The sequence below is a fragment of the Somniosus microcephalus genome, chromosome 1, assembly GCF_052327205.1.
Source record: "Somniosus microcephalus isolate GS21.2 chromosome 1, FLI_Smic_1.0, whole genome shotgun sequence".
Lineage (NCBI taxonomy): Eukaryota > Metazoa > Chordata > Chondrichthyes > Squaliformes > Somniosidae > Somniosus > Somniosus microcephalus.
This window is the reverse complement of record NC_140987.1, coordinates 4,800,619-4,821,255: the sequence shown is the minus strand read 5'-3', so window position 1 is coordinate 4,821,255 and position 20,637 is coordinate 4,800,619. Positions and strand designations below refer to the sequence as shown.

Here is a 20,637-nt window from a genome sequence, read left to right as displayed (position 1 = left end):
CACTAACTAGCAGGGTCACTGTGTACCCGGTGTGGATTACTCACTAACTAGCAGGGTCCCTGTGTACTCGGCGTGGATTACTCACTAACTAGCAGGGTCCCTGTGTACTCGATGAGGATTACTCACTAACTAGCAGGGTCCCTGTGTACCCGGTGTGGATTACTCACTAACTAGTAGGGTCACTGTGTACCCGGTGTGGATTACTCACTAACTAGCAGGGTCCCTGTGTACTCGGCATGGATTACTCACTAACTAGTAGGGTCCCTGTGTACTCGGTAGGATTACTCACTAACTAGCAGGGTCCCTGTGTACTCGGTGTGGATTACTCACTAACTAGCAGGGTCCCTGTGTACCCGGTGTGGATTACTCACTAACTAGTAGGGTCACTGTGTACCCGGTGTGGATTACTCACTAACTAGCAGGGTCCCTGTGTACTCGGCATGGATTACTCACTAACTAGCAGGGTCCCTGTGTACCCGGTGTGGATTACTCACTAACTAGCAGGGTTCCTGTGTACTCGGTGTGGATTACTCACTAACTAGTAGGGTCACTGTGTACCCGGTGTGGATTACTCACTAACTAGCAGGGTCACTGTGTACTCGGCGTGGATTACTCACTAACTAGCAGGGTCCCTGTGTACTCGGTGTGGATTACTCACTAACTAGCAGGGTTCCTGTGTACTCGGTGTGGATTACTCACTAACTAGTAGGGTCACTGTGTACCCGGTGTGGATTACTCACTAACTAGCAGTGTCCCTCTGTACTCGATGTGGATTACTCACTAACTAGCAGGGTCCCTGTGTACCCGGTGTGGATTACTCACTAACTGGCAGGGTCCCTGTGTACTCGGTGTGGATTACTCACTAACTAGCAGGGTCACTGTGTACCCGGTGTGGATTACTCACTAACTAGCAGGGTCCCTGTGTACCTGGTGTGGATTACTCACTAACTAGCAGGGTCACTGTGTACCCGGCGTGGATTACTCACTAACTAGCAGGGTCCCTGTGTACCCGGTGAGGATTACTCACTAACTAGCAGGGTCCCTGTGTACTTGGTGTGGATTACTCACTAACTAGCAGGGTCACTGTGTACCCGGTGTGGATTACTCACTAACTAGCAGGGTCACTGTGTACCCGGTGTGGATTACTCACTAACTAGCAGGGTCCCTGTGTACCCGGTGAGGATTACTCACTAACTAGCAGGGTCCCTTTGTACTTGGTGTGGATTACTCACTAACTAGCAGGGTCCCTGTGTACCCAGTGTGGATTACTCACTAACTAGCAGGGTCCCTGTGTACCCGGCGTGGATTACTCACTAACTAGCAGGGTCACTGTGTACCCGGTGTGGATTACTCACTAACTAGCAGGGTCACTGTGTACCCGGCGTGGATTACTCACTAACTAGCAGGGTCCCTGTGTACCTGGTGAGGATTACTCACTAACTAGCAGGGTCCCTCTGTACTCGATGTGGATTACTCACTAACTGGCAGGGTCCCTGTGTACTCGATGAGGATTACTCACTAACTGGCAGGGTCCCTGTGTACCCGGTGAGGATTACTCACTAACTGGCAGGGTCCCTGTGTACCCGGTGAGGATTACTCACTAACTAGCAGGGTCCCTGTGTACCTGGTGTGGATTACTCACTAACTAGCAGGGTCCCTGTGTACTCGATGAGGATTACTCACTAACTGGCAGGGTCCCTGTGTGCCCGGTGAGGATTACTCACTAACTAGCAGGGTCCCTGTGTACTCAGCGTGGATTACTTACTAACTAGCAGGGTCCCTGTGTACTCGATGAGGATTACTCACTAACTAGCAGGGTCCCTGTGTACCCAGTGAGGATTACTCACTAACTGGCAGGGTCACTGTGTACCCGGCGTGGATTACTCACTAACTGGCAGGGTCACTGTGTACTCGGTGTGGATTACTCACTAACTGGCAGGGTCCCTGTGTACTCGGTGTGGATTACTCACTAACTGGCAGGGTCACTGTGTACTCGGTGTGGATTACTCACTAACTGGCAGGATCACTGTTTGATGGTATATCTGTGTTTTTAGATGTTGATGGCGAGCCCGATCTCCCCAAGCTCAGTTGCTTCAGCAGTTTCACAGAGGATAGTTCTAACGACAGGATTACCTGTGTACTCACTGAGCCAATCACTGACAGCAAGCACCTCACCGTCACATTCAGGTAAGCAATGGCAGGAGCGGGCAGCAGCGAGGGAGCACTCCTCCACTCTCGGTGAGTGACAGCCGTGGCTCAGTGGCAGCACACTCCGCTCTGAGTCAGAAGGTTGTGGGTTCAAGTCCCACTCCAGAGACTTGAGCACGTAAATCCAGTACTGAGGGAGCGCTGCACCATCGGAGGGGCAGTACTGAGGGAGCGCTGCACTGCCGGAGGGGCAGTACTGAGGGAGCGCTGCACTGCCGGAGGGGCAGTACTGAGGGAGCGCCGCACTGTCGGAGGGGCAGTACTGAGGGAGCGCTGCACTGTCGGAGCGGCAGTACTGAGGGAGCGCTACACTGTCGGAGGGGCAGTACTGAGGGAGTGCCGCACTGTCGGTGGGCAGTACTGAGGGAGCGCTGCACTGTCGGTGGGCAGTACTGAGGGAGTGCTGCACTGTCGGAGGGGCAGTACTGAGGGAGCGCTGCACTGTCAGAGGGGCAGTACTGAGGGAGCGCTGCACTGTCAGAGCGGCAGTACTGAGGGAGCGATGCACTGTTGGAGGGGCAGTACTGAGGGAGCGCTGCACTGTCGGAGGGGCAGTACTGAGGGAGCGCTGCACTGTCGGAGGGGCTGTACTGAGGGAGCGCTGCACTGTCGGAGGGGCAGTACTGAGGGAGTGCCGCACTGTCGGAGGGGCAGCACTGAGGCAGCGCTGTTCTGTCGGAGGGGCAGTATTGAGGGCGTGCTGCACTGCCGGAGGGGCAGTGCTGAGGGAGCGCCGCACTGTCGGAGGGGCAGCACTGAGGCAGCGCTGTTCTGTCGGAGGGGCAGTATTGAGGGAGCGCTGCACTGCCGGAGGGGCAGTACTGAGGGAGCACCGCACTGTCGGAGGGGCAGTACTGAGGGAGCGCCGCACTGATGGAGGGGCAGAATTGAGGGAGCACCGCACTATTGGAGGGTCAGTACTGAGGGAGTGCTGCATTGTCAGAGGGGCAGTACTGAGGGAGCGCTGTACTGTCGGAGGGGCAGTACTGAGGGAGCGCTGCAGTGTCGGAGGGGCAGTACTGAGGGAGCACTGCAGTGTCAGAGGGGCAGTACTGAGGGAGCGCTGTACTGTCGGAGGGGCAGTACTGAGGGAGCGCTGCAGTGTCGGAGGGGCAGTACTGAGGGAGCACTGCAGTGTCAGAGGGGCTGTCTTTTAGAATAGACATTAAACCGAGGCCCCGTCTGCACTCTCAGGTGGATGTAAAAGATTCCATGGCACTATTTCAAAGAAGAGCAGGGGTGTTCTCCCCGGTGTCCTTGCCGATATGTATCCCTGAACCAATATCAGATTAATTGGCCTCCTCCTGTTCCTGTGTAACAGGTTTGAGGGGCTGAATGGTCTCCTCCTGTTCCTGTGTAACAGGCTTGAAGGACTGAATGGCCTCCTCCTGTTCCTGTGTAACAGACTCAAGGGGCTGAATGGCCTCCTCCTGTTCCTGTGTAACAGGCTCGAGGGGCCAAATGGCCTCCTCCTGTTCCCGTGTAACAGGCTCGAGGGGCTGAATGGCCTCCTCCTGTCCCTAATGTAACAGGCTCGAGGGGCTGAATGGCCTCCTCCTGTCCCTAATGTAACAGGCTCGAGGGGCTGAATGGCCTCAAGTTCCCGTGTAACAGGCTCGAGGGGCTGAATGGTCTCATGTTGCTGTGTAACAGGCTCGAGGGGCTGAATGGTCTCCTGTTCCTGTGTAACAGGCTCGAGGGGCTGAATGGCCTCCTCCTGTTCCCATGTAACAGGCTCGAGGGGCTGAATGGCCTCCTCCTGTTCCTGTGTAACAGGCTCGAGGGGCTGAATGGCCTCCTCCTGTTCCCGTGTAACAGGCTCGAGGGGCTGAATGGCCTCCTCCTGTTCCTGTGTAACAGGCTCGAGGGGCTGAATGGCCTCCTCCTGTTCCTGTGTAACAGGCTCGAGGGGCTGAATGGCCTCCTCCTGTTCCTGTGTAACAGGCTCGAGGGGCTGAATGGCCTCCTCCTGTTCCTGTGTAACAGGCTCGAGGGGCTGAATGGCCTCCTCCTCTTCCCGTGTAACAGGCTCGAGGGGCTGAATGGCCTCCTCCTGTTCCCGGGTAACAGGCTCGAGGGGCTGAATGGCCTCCTCCTGTTCCTGTGTAACAGGCTCAAGGGGCTGAATGGCCTCCTCCTCTTCCCGTGTAACAGGCTCGAGGGGCTGAATGGCCTCCTCCTGTTCCTGTGTAACAGGCTCGAGGGGCTGAATAGCCTCCTCCTGTTCCTGTGTAACAGGCTCGAGGGGGCTGAATGGCCTCCTCCTGTTCCTGTGTAACAGGCTCGAGGGGCTGAATGGCCTCCTCCTGTTCCTGTGTAACAGGCTCGAGAGGCTGAATGGTCTCCTCCTGTTCCTGTGTAACAGGCTCGAGGGGCTGAATGGCCTCCTCCTGTTCCCGTGTAACAGGCTCGAGGGGCTGAATGGCCTCTTCCTGTTCCCGTGTAACAGGCTCGAGGGGCTGAATGGCCTCCTCCTGTTCCCGTGTAACAGGCTCGAGGGGCTGAATGGCCTCCTCCTGTTTCTAGGTGTGCTGGAGCTGCAGAAGTGGTTGGCACCTTGGCAGGTGCAGCCAATCGGCCTACACAGGCTGTTGGTCACCTGCCATCCCTTTTCCTGTTTCATGTGGTGCCACAGTGATGGGGGATTCTGAGGAGTCCACCCAGCATGACAAGGCAGTCAGGCATGCACACCTCATACTGATGCCACTGGGGGGGCCCAGTGCTGCCCCCTTTGTGTCGAGGAGCCCTCCCCAGCACGATGTCTGTTAGAGCGAGGTCATTTCACCAGATGTGATGGGCTGCGTACCAGTGGGAGGGCACAGGGCACCCCTCAGGCAGCCGGACACATCCTGGCGTCTCTCCCCTTCCTCTGAGCAGATCTGGCCAGAGATCCCCATCGGAAACCCCACTGGTGCCGGTAAAGGACAATAAATAAATGGCACTGAAGCCTAAGGGCTGGCAGAGAAAAAAAATAACTCACATAGGAGGAACTCTGGGGCATGGGACAGTAAAGTGGGAGCCCTGGTCTCCACCTCCGTGGGTTGGGGAAGGAGAGGCAGCCCGAGGTCTAGCTCCTGTTTACCATCCAGTGCCACCTGCTGTAGAGTGTATGTGAGCGGACCGTGGGCCTGGGCAGGATTGGGCATGACTCGAATGGCCCTCAAGGTCGAATGAACTGTCTGAGAGAGGCTCATGCACAAGCCAGCCATTCCCTGCCTTTGTGCTTCTATCGAGAATGTAACGATGACAGAGATTGGGGTCAGTAACTCGTCCAGGGATGAATCACTGGATGTGCAGACAGTTTGAGGCTGTACGCTGGGAGCAGGGAATCGGAGAGAGGGTTCACTAAAGGGTTGATTCAGACCCCAGTGAGAGAGGTGGGAGGAGGACATTGGGGAACTAAACATGGAGCCTCACACCAGTCAATACTGTGAGACAGGGTCCACCCTCTGCTACTTACAACAAGAACTCTGTGTGTTCACTTGCAGTGAGGACAAGGTGACCGAGAAATGTGTGATTAAACTGAGAGAGACGCAGAACTGCAGTGTTCCAATGAAAGACTTCACCATGTTAGCTCCCTGTTGTATCCGTGCGAGCAGCACAGAATCCCAGGAAGGGGACCCGTGTGTCCTGAACAAGAAGATCATTCACATGGGTGAGATATTGGAGAGTGGAGTCAGCAAGGTCACAGGGCAGGGACAACTGTCATATACCACACCCACACACATGCACACAGCTGTTTGTGAGGGGGCTGCATCCTTTGAGTTTACTGATCGTACATGAAGTGCCTCAGTGACACATTTGCTGGCAGGGGACACGACTCTTGTTGTGGGAGAGGGGAATGTCCCCATGGCTCACCACACAAGGAGTGCACTCTGTCTTGGGGCGATAGCAAGTCGTCCGCCCGGGGCTAATAGGGTTACATGATGAGGACAGGCTGCATAGACTAGGTTTGTATTCCCTCGAGTATAGAACATAAGAATTAGGAGCAGGAGTACGAGCATGCGAACAATGACGGACAGGTAAAGACCCTCTGGTCCACCCAGCCTGTCACACATAATGGCGATCCCTTGTGTATCACAATATATACACCCCACCCCACATAAAACCATGGGATCTCCTGGGAGAGGCAAAAAACCCAGGCCAACTTGGGGGAAGAATATCTGGGAAACTCTTCTCCGACCCATCTAGGCGATCGAAACTAGTCCAGGAGATCAGTCTGGCCCTGAATTCCCTGCAGTACCTACCTTCTGTAAGAGGTGATCTCTGCCCCAGCCAGAAACAGGTCCAGCTCTCGCTCGAAGGGATTCAGCGAGTCCACGTCCACCGCACGAGATGGCCGTCTGTTCCAGAGGTCCACTGTTCTGTGGGGAAAAGATCCACCTCCTGACCTCTTAACCTCGATCTCGCCTTCTACTACTTCACTTTGTGACCCCTGGTCCTGCCTAACACATTTAATTGAAATAAACTGTCAGCTGGAACACAATCTATTTCTTTCAATATCTTATAAAGCTCAATCAGATCACCGCTAAGTCTACGCTTCTCAAAGGTGTAGAGCCCCAACTCTTTTAGCCCATCTTGATAACTGAGATGCTTTATACTGGGACTTTAGTCTAGTGACCCTCCTCTCCACCCTTTCCAAAGCCTCAATATCACCCACCATGTGAGGAGACCAAAACTAGACACAGTATTCCAAGTGCAGCCTGACCAAATAGGCCATATGGCCCTTCGAGCCTGCTCTGTGAAGATTAAGAGGTGATCTAATCGAGGTGTTTAAGGTGATTAAAGGATTCGATAGAGTAGAGAGAGAGAAACTATTTCCTCTGGTGGGGGGAGTCCAGAACAAGGGGGCAGAACCTTAAAATTAGAGCCGGGCCGTTCAGGGGTGATGTCAGGAAGCACTTCTTCACACAAAGGCTGGTGGAAATCTGGAACTCTCGCCCCCAGAAAGCTGTTGGGGCTGGGAATCAATGTAAAATTTCAAAACTGAGATTGATAGATTTTTGTTAGGTAAGGGTATTAAGGGTTACAGAACCAAGGCAGGTAGATGGAGATAAGATACAGATCAGCCATGATCTTTTTGAATGGCGGAACAGGCTCGAGGGGCTGAATGGCCTCCTCCTGTTCCTGTGTAACAGGCTCGAGGGGCTGAATGGCCTCCTCCTGTTCCTGTGTAACAGGCTCGAGGGGCTGAATGGTCTCCTCCTGTTCCTGTGTAACAGGCTCGAGGGGCTGAATGGCCTCCTCCTGTTCCTGCGGAACAGGCTCGAGGGGCTGAATGGCCTCCTCCTGTTCCTGTGTAACAGGCTCGAGGGGCTGAATGGTCTCATCTGTTCCTGTGCAACAGGTTCAAGGGGCTGAATGGCCTGTTCCTGTGTAACAGGCTCGAGGAGCTGAATGGCCTCCTCCTGTTCCTGTGTAACAGGCTCGAGGAGCTGAATGGCAGTCACACCCCTTAGATTAATTCATTCAAATTTGGTCCGTGGTCGGGGGCAGGTGGGTGTGACAACGAGCGAGGCATGTATGGGGACCCAGGAGGTAGTGATGGAGGAGCCTCAGCCCTTGCTCTTGTCCAACAGTTACGAGGTTCTTACTCCCCTGTGTGGACGAGAGCAGGTACTGCAGGGAGGATGAGCAAACTGACCACAGCACCGTGGTACAGGGAGCCATTCAAGTGGGGGGAGCAAAAAGAAATATGTTAATGGTAGGGGACAGTATAGTGTGGCAAATAAATACTGTGGCCACAAGAGCAGGTCAGAGGCTGGGTATTCTGCAGCGAGTGCCTCACCTCATGACTCCCCAAAGTCTTTCCACCATCTACAAGGCACAAGTAAGGAGTGTGATGGAATACTCTCCACTTGTCTGGATGAGTGCAGCTCCAACAACACTCAAGAAGCTCGACACCATCCAGGACAAAGCAGCCCGCATGATTGGCACCCCATCCACCACCTTAAACATTCACTCCCTCCACCACCGACGCACCGTGGCTGCAGTGTGTACCATCTACAAGATGCACTGCAGCAACTCGCCAAAGCTTCTTCAGCAGCACCTCCCAAACCCGTGACCTCTTCCACCTAGAAGGACAAGGGCAGCAGGCGCATGGGAACACCACCACCTCCAAGTTCCCCTCCAAGTTACACACCATCCTGACTTAGAAGTATATCAGCGAACCTTCATCGTCGCTGGGTCAAAATCCTGGAACTCCCTCCCTAACGGTACTGTGGGAGTACCCTCACCACACGGACTGCAGCGGTTCAAGAAGGCGGCTCACCTCCACCTTCTCAAGGGCATCTAGAGATGGGCAATAAATGCTGGCCTTGCCAGCAACGCCCAGCTCCCATAAGCGAATTTAAAAAAAGTTAGGGGGAATAGACACTGTTCTCTGCAGCTGAGAGTGTGAATCCCGAAGGCTGTGTTGCCTGCCCGGTGCCAGGGTAAAGGACATCTCCTCTGAGCTGGAGAAGAACTTAGAGTGGGAGGGAAAAGATCCAGTTGTCGTGGTCCATGTAGGTACCAATGACATAGGTAGGACAAAGAAAGAGGTTCTGCTGAGGGAGTATGAGCAGCTAGGGGCTAAATTAAAAAGCAGAACCACAAAGGTAATAATCCCTAGATTACTACCTGAGCTACATGCAAATTGGCATAGGGTAAATAAGATCAGAGAGATGAACGAGTGGCTCAAAGATTGGCGTGGGAGAAATGGGTTTCGATTCCTGGGGCACTGGCGCCAGTACTGGGATAAGAGGGAGCTGTTCCGTCAGGATGGGCTTCATTTGAACCAGGCTGGGACCAGTGTCCTGGCGAATCAAATAACTAGGGCTGTAGATAGGGCTTTAAACTAAATAGTGGGGGGGAGGGGCGGATACGCTGAGCGGAAATTTAAAAAGTCAAAGAAAAATGAAAACGCAAAAGTGCAGGGTAGCGATAGGGGTAATGATAACCAGAGTGTGACAGGAAGGGACAGAGCGTATACACATAACAGTGCATCAGAAAGAGGGGTCAGAGTAGGGAAAAATGGTAAAAAGACAAAATTAAAAGCTCTATATCTGAACGCACGCAGCATTCGTAACTAGATAGATGAGTTAACAGCACAAATAGAAATAAATGGGTATGATCTGATAGCCATTATGGAGATGTGGTTGCAAGGTGACCAAGGCTGGGAACTGAATATTCAGGGGTATTTGCCATTTCGTAAGGATAGGCAGAAAGGAAAAGGAGGTGGGGTAGCTCTGTTAATAAGGGATGAGATCAGTGCAGTAGTGAGAAATGATATTGGCCTAGAAGATCAAGATGTAGAATCAGTTTGGGTGGAGATAAGAATTAATAAGGGGAAGAAGTCACTGGTGGCAGTGGTCTACAGGCCCCCAAACAGTAGCCACACTGTAGGACAGAGAATAAATCAAGAACTAATAGAGGCTTGTAAGAAAGGTACGGCTATAATCATGGGAGATTTTAATCTTCATATTGATTGGACAAAGCAAATTGGCAAAGGTAGACTTGAGGAAGAGTTCTTAGAGTGTATACGGGATGGTTTCTTGGAACAATATGTTGTGGAACCAACCAGGGAGAAGATTATTTTAGATCTGGTAATGTGTAACGAGGCTGGATTAATTAATGATCTCGAAGTGAAGGGTCCTCTTGGGAAGAGTGATCATAGTATGGTAGAATTTCAAATTCAGTTTGAGGGTGAGAAAGCTAGGTCTCAAACTAGTGTCCTGAACTTAAACAAAGGTAATTACAAAGGTATGAAGGCAGACTTGGTTAAAGTGGACTGGGAAAATATATTACAGGGTAAGACTGTGGAAAAGCAGTGGCAAACATTTAAGGAGATATTTCATAACTCTCAGCAAAGATATATTCCAGTGAGAAAGAAAGACTCTTAGAGAAGGATGAACCATCCGTGGCTAACTAAGGAAGTAAAGGATGGGATCAAATTGAAAACAAAACATACAAGGTTGCGAAGAATAATGGAAGGCCAGGGGATTGGGAAATTTTTAAAAACCAGCAAAGGACGACTAAAAAAATGATAAAGAGAGAGAAGATAGCTTATGAGAGTAAGTTAGCAAGAAATATAAAAACAGACAGTAAGAGCTTCTACAGGTATATAAAAAGGAAGAGAGTAGCTAAAGTAAACATTGGTCCCCTAGAGGATGAGTCTGGGGAATTAATAATGGGAAACAGGGAAATGGCGGAGACTTTGAACAAATATTTTGTATCGGTCTTCACGGTAGAAGACACTAATTTCAGAATAAGGGGGCACCATTTTAAATCAGAAATGAGGAGGAATTTCTTCTCTCAGAGGGTCGTGAATCTTTGGAATTCTCTTCCCCAGAGAGCTGTGGAGGCTGGGTCACTGAGTATATTTAAGGTGGAGATAGACAGATATTTGAAAGGTAAGGGAGTCGAGGGTTATGGGGAGTGGGCAGGGAAGTGGAGTTGAGGCTAAGATCAGATCAGCCATGACCTTATTGAATGGCAGAGCAGGCTCGAGGGGCCAAATGACCTACTCCTGCTCCTACGTCTTATGTTCTTATGTCTTATCACCTCCGCCTGTTGCTGTGTAACAGGCTCGAGGGGCTGAATGGCCTCCTCCTGTTCCTGTGTAACAGGTTCGAGGAGCTGAATGGCCTCCTCCTGTTCATGTGTAACAGGCTCGAGGGGCTGAATGGCCTCCTCCTGTTCCTGTGTAACAGGTTCGAGGAGCTGAATGGCCTCCTCCTGTTCCTGTGTAACAGGCTCGAGGAGCTGAATGGCCTCCTCCTGTTCCTGTGTAACAGGTTCGAGGAGCTGAATGGCCTCCTCCTGTTCATGTGTAACAGGTTCGAGGAGCTGAATGGCCTCCTCCTGTTCATGTGTAACAGGCTCGAGGGGCTGAATGGCCTCCTCCTGTTCCTGTGTAACAGGTTCGAGGAGCTGAATGGCCTCCTCCTGTTCATGTGTAACAGGCTCGAGGGGCTGAATGGCCTCCTCCTGTTCCTGTGTTCCAGAACCAGGGGTCACAGTCTAAGGATAAGGGGTAGGCCATTTAGGACAGAAATTAGGAGGAATTTCTTCACCCAGAGAGTGGTGAACCTGTGGAATTCTCTACCACAGAAGGCAGTAGAAGCCAATTCATTAAATATATTCAAGAAGGAGTTGGACATATTTCTTAAGGTTAAAGGGATCCAGGGGTATGGGGAGAAATCAGGGACCGGGTACTGAATTTGGATGATCAGCTGAATGGCCTACTCCTGTTCCTATGTTTTCTTTTCCATTGAAATGATGTTCAGGGTGCAAAACGAGCAGTCGAATCACTGTCACCCCGAGACCTGTTCCACCTCTGCCCTGTCACCCCAAGACCTGTTCCAGGATAGTGGCCATTGCAGGGGCTCCAGGGGCCATTGCCTCGCGGTTTGTTAAGAACAGCTGGCCGTATTGTTTACCATCGCACCCTGCACCAGGGCTGTGTGACATGTGTCCCTGAGGAGGAGGCAGAGACAGGTTGAGACCACATCACATGTTGGGCTCCGATTGCACCCGGGCATCACACGCTCCACCTGCCTCAAAGTACGCAAGTGCTCCATCCCTGCCATCTGTGTCAGGCCGATTCGGAGAGCAGGAGTTCCTTGTGTTCCCCCTACCCTTGCCCCCCCCCCCCGGCCCCAAGTTGGCAGTAGCCTGTAGGTGTGGCCTGTGCTGTGTGTGTGAATGTGTGCTGTAAACCACGGACAAGGTGATGTTTGTATCCAATTTTCCCTTGCAGTGAAGCCAGGGAGCCCTTTCAAATTGACTGTCACCACACTGATGGAAGCCAAGGAGATTCAACTCTCATGGGAATCTCGGAAGATCAAGTTCACGCAGCTGACAGACAACCTGCTTCACCAGGTGTCCTACCGGAGTGCACACGGGGCCTGGGAGGTAAGAGGGACAGACTGGCTCATAGCATTCCACTGCAGGTAGCTTGGAGGTGAACTGTGATCCCAACAGGCAGCTCACACTGTGCAACTGTGGGACTTGTGATCACTACAGACGACTCGCACACTTTTCATTTCTCTTTTTCTGCACCCGCAGCACCTGAATGTAACTACCTGCTCACTGAGACTATTGATGAAGAATCTGATCGCTAACTCCCAGTACACGATTCGGGTTCGATCAGCCCCTGATCAAGAATATTTCAAGGGAATATGGAGTGAGTGGAGTGAGACTGTGCACTTTAAAACTCCACCAGCTGAGTATGCATTCAGTACAGGTAAACCCAGCCAGCAAGCACTTGATTCAAAAGCAAAATACTGCGGATGCTGGAAATCTAAAATAACAACAGAAACTGCTGGAAACTCTCAGCAGGTCAGGCAGCATCATGGAGAGAGGAACAGAGTTAACGTTTCAGGTCTGTGATAGGGCAGACGGCAGGAGTGGTTAAATGCTGGAAATGGGGATGGCAGAATCATCAACAGCTGCCACCTGAAAAAATAGGGGCACCTCTTTTCCCGGTACATTGATGACTGTATCGGTGCCGTCTCCTGCTCTCGCCCTGAACTAGAAAATTTCATTCGCTTTGCTTCCAATTCCCGCCCTTCCCTCACCTTCACATGGTCCATCTCCAACTCTTCCCTTCCCTTCCTCGACTTCTCCATCTCTATTTCTGGGGATAGGCCATCAACAAACATCCACAATAAGCCCACTGACTCCCACAGCTACCTGGACTGCACTTCCTCCCACCCCGCCTCCTGTAAGGACTCTATTCCATTCTCCCAGTTTCTCCGTCTCCACCGCCTCTGTCCTGACGATGCCACCTTCCATACTAGTGCTTCCGACATGTCTTCCTTTTTCCTCAACCGAGGATTCCCCTCTACTGTGGTTGACACGGCCATTGACCGTGTCCGTTCTATCTCCCGCACTTCTGCCATCACCCCTTCCCCTCCCTCCTGGAACCACGACAGGGTTCCCCTTGTCCTCACCTTTCACCCCACCAGCCTCCACATTCAACAGATCATCCTCCGCCATTTCCGCCACCTCCAGCATGATCCCACCACCAAACACACCTTCCCCTCCCCTCCCCTTTCAGCATTCCGTAGGGACCGCTCCCTCCACGACACCCTGGTCCACTCCTCTATCACCCCCAGCACCCCTTCCCCTTCGCCCGGCACCTTCCCGTGCAAGCGCAGGAGATGCAACACCTGCCCTTTTACCTCCTCCCTTCCCACTGTCCAGGGCCCCAAACACCCCTTCCCGGTGAAACAGCGATTTACTTGTACTTCTTGCAATCTAGTATACTGTATTCGCTGCTCACGATGCGGTCCCCTCTACATTGGGGAGACCAAACGCAGATTGGGTGACCGCTTTGCGGAACACCTCCGTTCAGTCCGTAAGGGTGACCCTGAGCTTCCGGTCGCCTGTCACTTTAATTCACCGCTCCATTCCCACTCTGACCTCACTGTCCTCGGCCTATTACACTGTTCCAATGAAGCTCAACGTAAGCTCGAGGAACAGCACCTTGGCCCAGTAATTCCGGTCCCAACGCGTGAGTACGGACGGTTTAAATCAAACGTGGCCACAGTAAATAATAATTCTAATAGGTCTAAGAGCGTTAAAAAAACAAGCCTGAAGGCTTTGTGTCTTCATGCGAGGAGCATTTGTAATAAGGTGGATGAATTGGCTGCGCAAATAGAGGTAAACGAATATGATTTGGTTGGGATTACGGAAACGTGGCTCAAGGATGGCCAAGACTGGGAACTCAACATCCAGGGGTATTCGATATTCAGTAAAGATAGGCAAAAAGGAAAGGGAGGTGGGGTAGCATTACTGGTTAAAGAAGGGATTAATACAATTGTAATGAAGGATATTAGCTCTGATGATGTGGAATCTGTATGGGTAGAATTGAGAAATACTAAGGGGAAAAAAACATTAGTGGGAGTGGTTTATAGACCTCCAAACAGTAAGGCGGAGGTTGGGGATGGCATGAAAAGGGAAATTAAAGAAGCGTGCAATAAGGGCACAGCAATCATCATGGGTGACTTTAATCTACATATAGGTTGGGCTAACCAAATTAGTAACAATACTGTGGAGGAGGAATTCCTGGAGTGTTTACGGGGTGGTTTCCTGGACCAATATGTCGAGGAACCAACCAGAGATCAGGCCATCTTAGACTGGGTATTATGTAACGAGAAAGGATTAATTAGCAATCTTGTTGTACGAGGCCCCTTGGGTCGGAGCGATCATAATATGATCGAATTCTTCATTAAGATGGAGAATGAAGTAGTTGACTCAGAGACTAGGGTCCTCAATTTATATAAAGGAAACTACGATGGTCTGAGGAGCGAGTTGGGTAGGATTGATTGGGGAATGGCACTCAAAGGGTTGACGGTGGATAAGCAATGGCAAACATTCAAAGACCGAATGGATGAACTACAGAATTTGTTCATCCCAGTTTGGCATAAAAATAAAACAAAAAAGGTGACTCAACCGTGGCTAACAAGGGAAATTAGGGATAGCATAAGAGCCAAGGAGACGACATATAAATTGGCCAGAAAAAGCAATAATCCTGAGGCTTGGGAGCAGTTTAGGATTCAACAAAGGAGGACAAAGGGATTAATTAAGAAAGGGAAAATAGAATATGAGAGTAAGCTATCAGGGAACATAAAAACTGACTGTAAAAGCTTTTATAGATATGTGAAGAGAAAAAGATTGGTGAAGTCAAGCGTAGGTCCCTTGCAGTCAGAATCAGGGGAATTTATAATGGGAAACAAAGAAATGGCAGACCAACTAAATTCATACTTTGGTTCTGTCTTCACAAAGGAGGACACAAATAACCTCCCAGAGATGCCGGGGAACATAGGGCCTGATGAAAGGGTGGAACTGAAAGAAATCAGTATTTGTAGGGAAATGGTGTTAGGAAAATTGATGGGACTGAAGGCCAATAAATCCCCAGGGCCTGATAATCTATATCCCAGGGTACTTAAGGAAGTGGCCCTAGAAATAGTAGATGCATTGCTGGTCATCTTCCAGAACTCGATAGACTCTGGAACAGTACCCATGGATTGGAGGGTAGCTAATGTTACCCCACTATTCAAAAAAGGTGGTAGAGAAAAAGCGGGGAATTATAGACCGGTAAGCCTGACATCGGTAGTGGGGAAAATGCTAGAATCTATTATAAAAGATGTAATAGCAGAGCACTTGGTAAGCAGTGACAGGATCGGACAAAGTCAACATGGATTTACAAAAGGTAAATCATGCTTGACTAATCCACTGGAATTTTTTGAGGATGTAACTGGTAAAATAGATAAGGGAGAACCAGTGGATGTAGTGTATTTGGACTTTCAGAAGGCTTTCGATAAGGTCCCACATAAGAGATTAGCGTGCAAAATTAAGGCACATGGGATTGGGGGCAAGGTATTGACTTGGATAGAGAACTGGTTGGAGGACAGAAAGCAAAGAGTTGGAATAAACGGGTCATTTTCCGAGTGGCAGGCAGTGACTAGTGGGGTACCGCAAGGATCGGTCCTAGGACCCCAGCTGTTCACAATATATATTAATGATCTGGACGAGGGAATTGGATGTAATATCTCCAAATTTGCAGATGACACAAAGCTGGGTGGGAGGGTAAGCTGTGAGGAGGATGTCGAGAAACTCCAGTACGATTTGGACAGATTGAGTGATTGGGCAGAAACATGGCAAATGCACTATAATGTGGATAAATGTGAGGTTATCCACTTTGGTGGCAAAAACAGGAAGGCAGATTATTATTTGAATGGCAATAGATTGGGAGAAGGGGAAGTGCAAAGAGACCTGGGTGTTCTTGTGCAGCAGTTGCTGAAGGTAAGCATGCAGGTGCAGCAGGCGGTTAAGAAGGGAAATGGTATGTTGGCGTTCGTAGCAAGAGGGTTCGAATACAGGAACAAGGATGTCTTGCTACACTTGTTCAGGGCCTTGGTGAGACCGCACCTTGAATATTGTGTGCAGTTTTGGTCGCCTTACCTGAGGAAGGACGTTCTTGCCATGGAAGGAGTGCAGCGAAGATTCACCAGGCTGGTACCCGGGATGGCAGGAATGACATATGAGGAGAGATTGTGTCGATTGGGCTTATACTCACTGGAGTTTAGAAGATTGAGAGGGGATCTCATCGAAACCTATAAAATTCTGTCAGGCCTGGACAGACTAGATGCAGGAAGGATGTTTCTGATGGCCGGGGAGTCCAGAACCAGGGGTCATAGTCTAAGGATAAGGGCTAAGCCATTTAGGACTGAAATGAGGAGGAATTTCTTCACCCAGAGAGTGGTGAACCTGTGGAATTCTCTGCCACAGAGGGCGGTGGAGGCCAATTCATTAAATATATTCAAAAAGGAGTTGGATATATTTCTTAAGGCTAAAGGGATCAAGGGATATGGGGAGAAGGCAGGGACAGGGTACTGAATTTGGATGATCAGCCATGATCTCATTGAATGGCGGAGCAGGCTCGAGGGGCCGAATGGCCTACTCCTGCTCCTATCTTCTATGTTTCTATGTTTCTATGTACTCACGCATGGGCCCGTTGGAAGTGCCGGATTTCAGCATGCACAGCGCATGCGCAGGAAACCGGCATTTCCTGTTTTCTGAACCAAGGGGTTCAGAGGATGAACGTGTGCGTGCAGGAGTCTGCGCGTGCGCGCTGAAATTCCTTTTTCTCCACAGGTTTGCGCGTGTGTAAGGGCCTCGGAGACGTAAGGACTTAATTCTTGAAGGTAAGTGGTCTATTATTTAAAATTATAACATTTTTTCCACAGCTTTATTGTTTTTAAGGACTTTACAGTAAGGTAAGTGTAGTTTTAGACCCGATTTTTAAAAAAATTATTTTTTTCAAAAATTTGATTAATTGTTTAAAATAGATTTTTAAAGTTATTTATAGTTTATTTAATTATTGGGATGTTTTTCAAAATTTTATTTAAAGTTAAACTAGTCTTTTGGGCGCCCGTAGTTTTCATGAGTTTGACAGTTCTTACTATCAAACTCATGAATGAAGTTTCCCCTCCCCTGATTGGCTGCCCAGTGCTCACCTGATCCCAGCCGGCACATCGCACTAACTACGCCGCTGGATCAGGTAAGCACATCGCGCTGACATCTGAACCGGGCCAGTGACAGGAATTCCAAGCAGGCCCAAGCTTCAGATGTCGGCGCGCAGGGTGAGTGCACATCGGGGGCTTGCATGTGCAGCAAGCCCCCGAACCTAATTTCTGGGCCATTAATATTTTTTAAGAATTTACAGTAAGGTAAGTGTATTTTTGGACCTGATTTCTTGAAAAAAAAATGTTGGCAGAAATTTGAATAATTGTTTAAAACAGTTTTTTAAACTTATTAATAGTTAATTTAATTATTGGAATTTTTTTTAACTTTTATTTAAAGTTTAAGTAGTGTTTTGGGCGCCTGGACTTTTCATGAGTTTGACAGGTCTTATGTCTAACTCATGAATGGACTTTTGTAAACTCCCATTGGTTGCCCAGTGCTCACGTGATCCCAGCCGGCTCATCGCACTAAGTGCGCCGCTGGATCACGCACGCACAGCGCGCCGGGAGCTGAACCGGGCCACGCAGGCCCAGTCTTCAAATGTCAGCGCGATATGTAAGTGTAGGTCGGGGGCTTGCACCCGCGGGAAGCCCCCGACCCGAATTTCTGGGCCCTTATCTTTCGATTAGGCACTCTACAGCCTTCTGGACTCAACATGACGTTCAACAATTTCAGACTATAACCCCTGCCCCTATTTTTTCGGGCGGCAGCTGTTGATGATTCTGCTATCCCCATTTGCAACATTTAATCTCTCCTGCCTTCCATCCCATTACAGACTGTCCCTTTAGTTCCTTCCTCCCCTCCCCCTGTCTCTGCGCCTGCTTAATATCTGTTACATCTCCAGCTTTTTCCAGTTCTGACGAAGGGTCCCAGACCTGAAAGGTTAACTCTGTTTCTCTCTCCACGGTGCTGCCTGACCTGCTGAGTGTTTCCAGCAGTTTCTGTTGTTATTTCAGCACTTGGTTCATGCGTGGTGGGTACACATCGATAGGGATATAACACACAGTGGTACACACACATACACACTGGGGTGTACATAAAATGTGGGATACACCCACACACATGGGCTGAAGGAGGAGATTAAACGATAGGAATGTTTGAAATGATGAAAGGATGAGACAGGATACAGAGAGGCAGACTGTTTCCTGTAGTGGAGGGGCCCAGGAGGAGGGGCCGGAGAGACAAGATTAATTGCGAGAGATTTAGAACAGAGGGCAGGACAGACTTCTTCAGAGAGTTGTGGGTCTGGGATTCACTCCCAGGGTCAGTGGTTGAGGCAGAAACTGTGTCAATATTCAGGATTAGATTGGAGAGGGGGATGGAGGAAAAGTGAGGAAGGGTTTTGGGAACAGGGCGGGTAAATGTGATTAGAACTATTTGCTGGTGTGGAGGGTAAACACCCACACGGACTGGTGCGGCCGAATGGCCTGTTTGCGTGTTGTAATATATGTATTTCTCTGTACGCCTCAATTTCAAAATTCTCATCCTTGTTTTCAAATCCCGCCATGGCCTCACCCCTCCCTATCTCTGTAACCTCCTCCAGCCCCACAACCCCCCGAGATATCTGCGCTCCTCTAATTCTGCCCTCTTCACCATCCCTGATTATAATCGTTCAACCATTGGTGGCCGTGCCTTCTGTTGCCTAGGCCCTAAGCTCTGGAATTCCCTGCCTAAACCTCTCCGCCTCTCTACCTCTCTCTTCCTTTAAGATGCTCCTTAAAACCTACCTCTTTGACTAAGCTTTTGGTCACCATCCCTAATTTCTCCTTATGTGGCTCAGTGTCAAATTCTTTGTCTTATAACATTCTGTGACGTGCCTTGGGACATTTTACTACGTTAAAGGCACTATATAAATACAAGTTGTTGTTGTTGTACATTGCATGCACTGTGTAGTGATCATGGGTACAAACATACTACATGCTAACTCCACACACAACCTCAGTGAGGGACAGCGAAACGTGCAGTTTGTGCTATAAAAACAGGGACACTGTAACCTCACAGATCTGATACCTGATCATTTTTCGGGCTTTGGTTACAGGTGTCAAGGTGACCATCTCCTTCATGATCCTGATTTTTCTCTTCCTCATTGGCCTGGGTGCACTGCTCTGGGAGAACAGGTCAGTCTCAATTAACCAGCTCACCATTACCTATTATAGCTTGTATCACGCAATCCTCCCACAGCCCATGTACACTCTCCCCTATCACGGACTCTACCCACCCATTGAATCTCCTCCCACAGCCCATGTACACTCTCCCCTATCATGGACTCTACCCACCCATTTAATCTCCTCCCACAGCTCATGTACACTCTCCCCTATCATGGACTCTACCCACCCATTTAATCTCCTCCCACAGCCCATGTACACTCTCCCCTATCATGGACTCTACCCACCCATTTAATCTCCTCCCACAGCCCATGTACACTCTCCCCTATCATGGACTCTACCCACCCATTTAATCTCCTCCCACAGCCCATGTACACTCTCCACTATCATGGACTCTACCCACCCATTTAATCTCCTCCCACAGTCCATGTACACTCTCCCCTATCACGGACTCTACCCACCCATTTAATCTCCTCCCACAGTCCATGTACACTCTCCCCTATCATGGACTATACCCACCCATTTAATCTCCCACAGCCCATGTACACTCTCCCCTATCACGGACTCTACCCACCCATTGAATCTCCTCCCACAGCCCATGTACACTCTCCCCTATCAGGGACTCTACCCACCCATTTAATCTCCTCCCACAGCCCATGTACACTCTCCCCTATCATGGACTCTACCCACCCATTTAATCTCCTCCCACAGCCCATGTACACTCTCCCCTATCATGGACTCTACCCACCCATTTAATCTCCTCCTACAGCCCATGTACACTCTCCCCTATCATGGACTCTACCCACTCATTTAATCTCCTCCCACAGCCCATGTACACTCTCCCCCATCAAGGACTCTACCCACCCATTTAATCTCCTCCTACAGCCCATGTACACTCTCCCCTATCATGGACTCTACCCACCCATTTAATCTCCTCCCACAGCCCATGTACAGTCTCCCCTATCATGGACTCTACCCACCCACTGAATCTCCTCCCACAGCCCATGTACACTCTCCCCTATCATGGACTCTACCCACCCATTTAATCTCCTCCCACAGCCCATGTACACTCTCCCCTATCATGGACTCACTGGCCGTATGATCTTATTTTGACAAATTCATAGAAACATAGAAACATAGAAGATAGAAGCAGGAGTAGGCCATTCGGCCCCTCGAGCCTGCTCCGCCATTCAATGCGATCATGGCTGGTCATCCAATCTCAGTACCCTGTCCCTGCTTTCTCCCCATATCCCCTGATCCCCTTAGCCTTAAGAAATATATCCAACTCCTTCTTGAATATATTTAATGA

At 50.1% G+C, this 20,637-nt stretch overlaps 1 protein-coding gene across 1 annotated transcript in view; it reads left to right on the top strand.

Moving 5' to 3' along the window:
- Positions 1–19,623, top strand: part of LOC147123899 (interleukin-7 receptor subunit alpha-like) — a 95,747-nt gene extending 76,124 nt beyond the window's left edge. Inside the window, exons 2-6 of the mRNA XM_086002576.1 lie at positions 2,055–2,187; positions 5,697–5,863; positions 11,951–12,105; positions 12,259–12,436; positions 19,262–19,623. Of these exons, the coding sequence (XP_085858702.1) occupies positions 2,055–2,187; positions 5,697–5,863; positions 11,951–12,105; positions 12,259–12,436; positions 19,262–19,623 (995 nt within the window). The remainder of the gene's footprint in view (positions 1–2,054; positions 2,188–5,696; positions 5,864–11,950; positions 12,106–12,258; positions 12,437–19,261) is intronic.
- Positions 19,624–20,637: the final 1,014 nt, after the last annotated feature.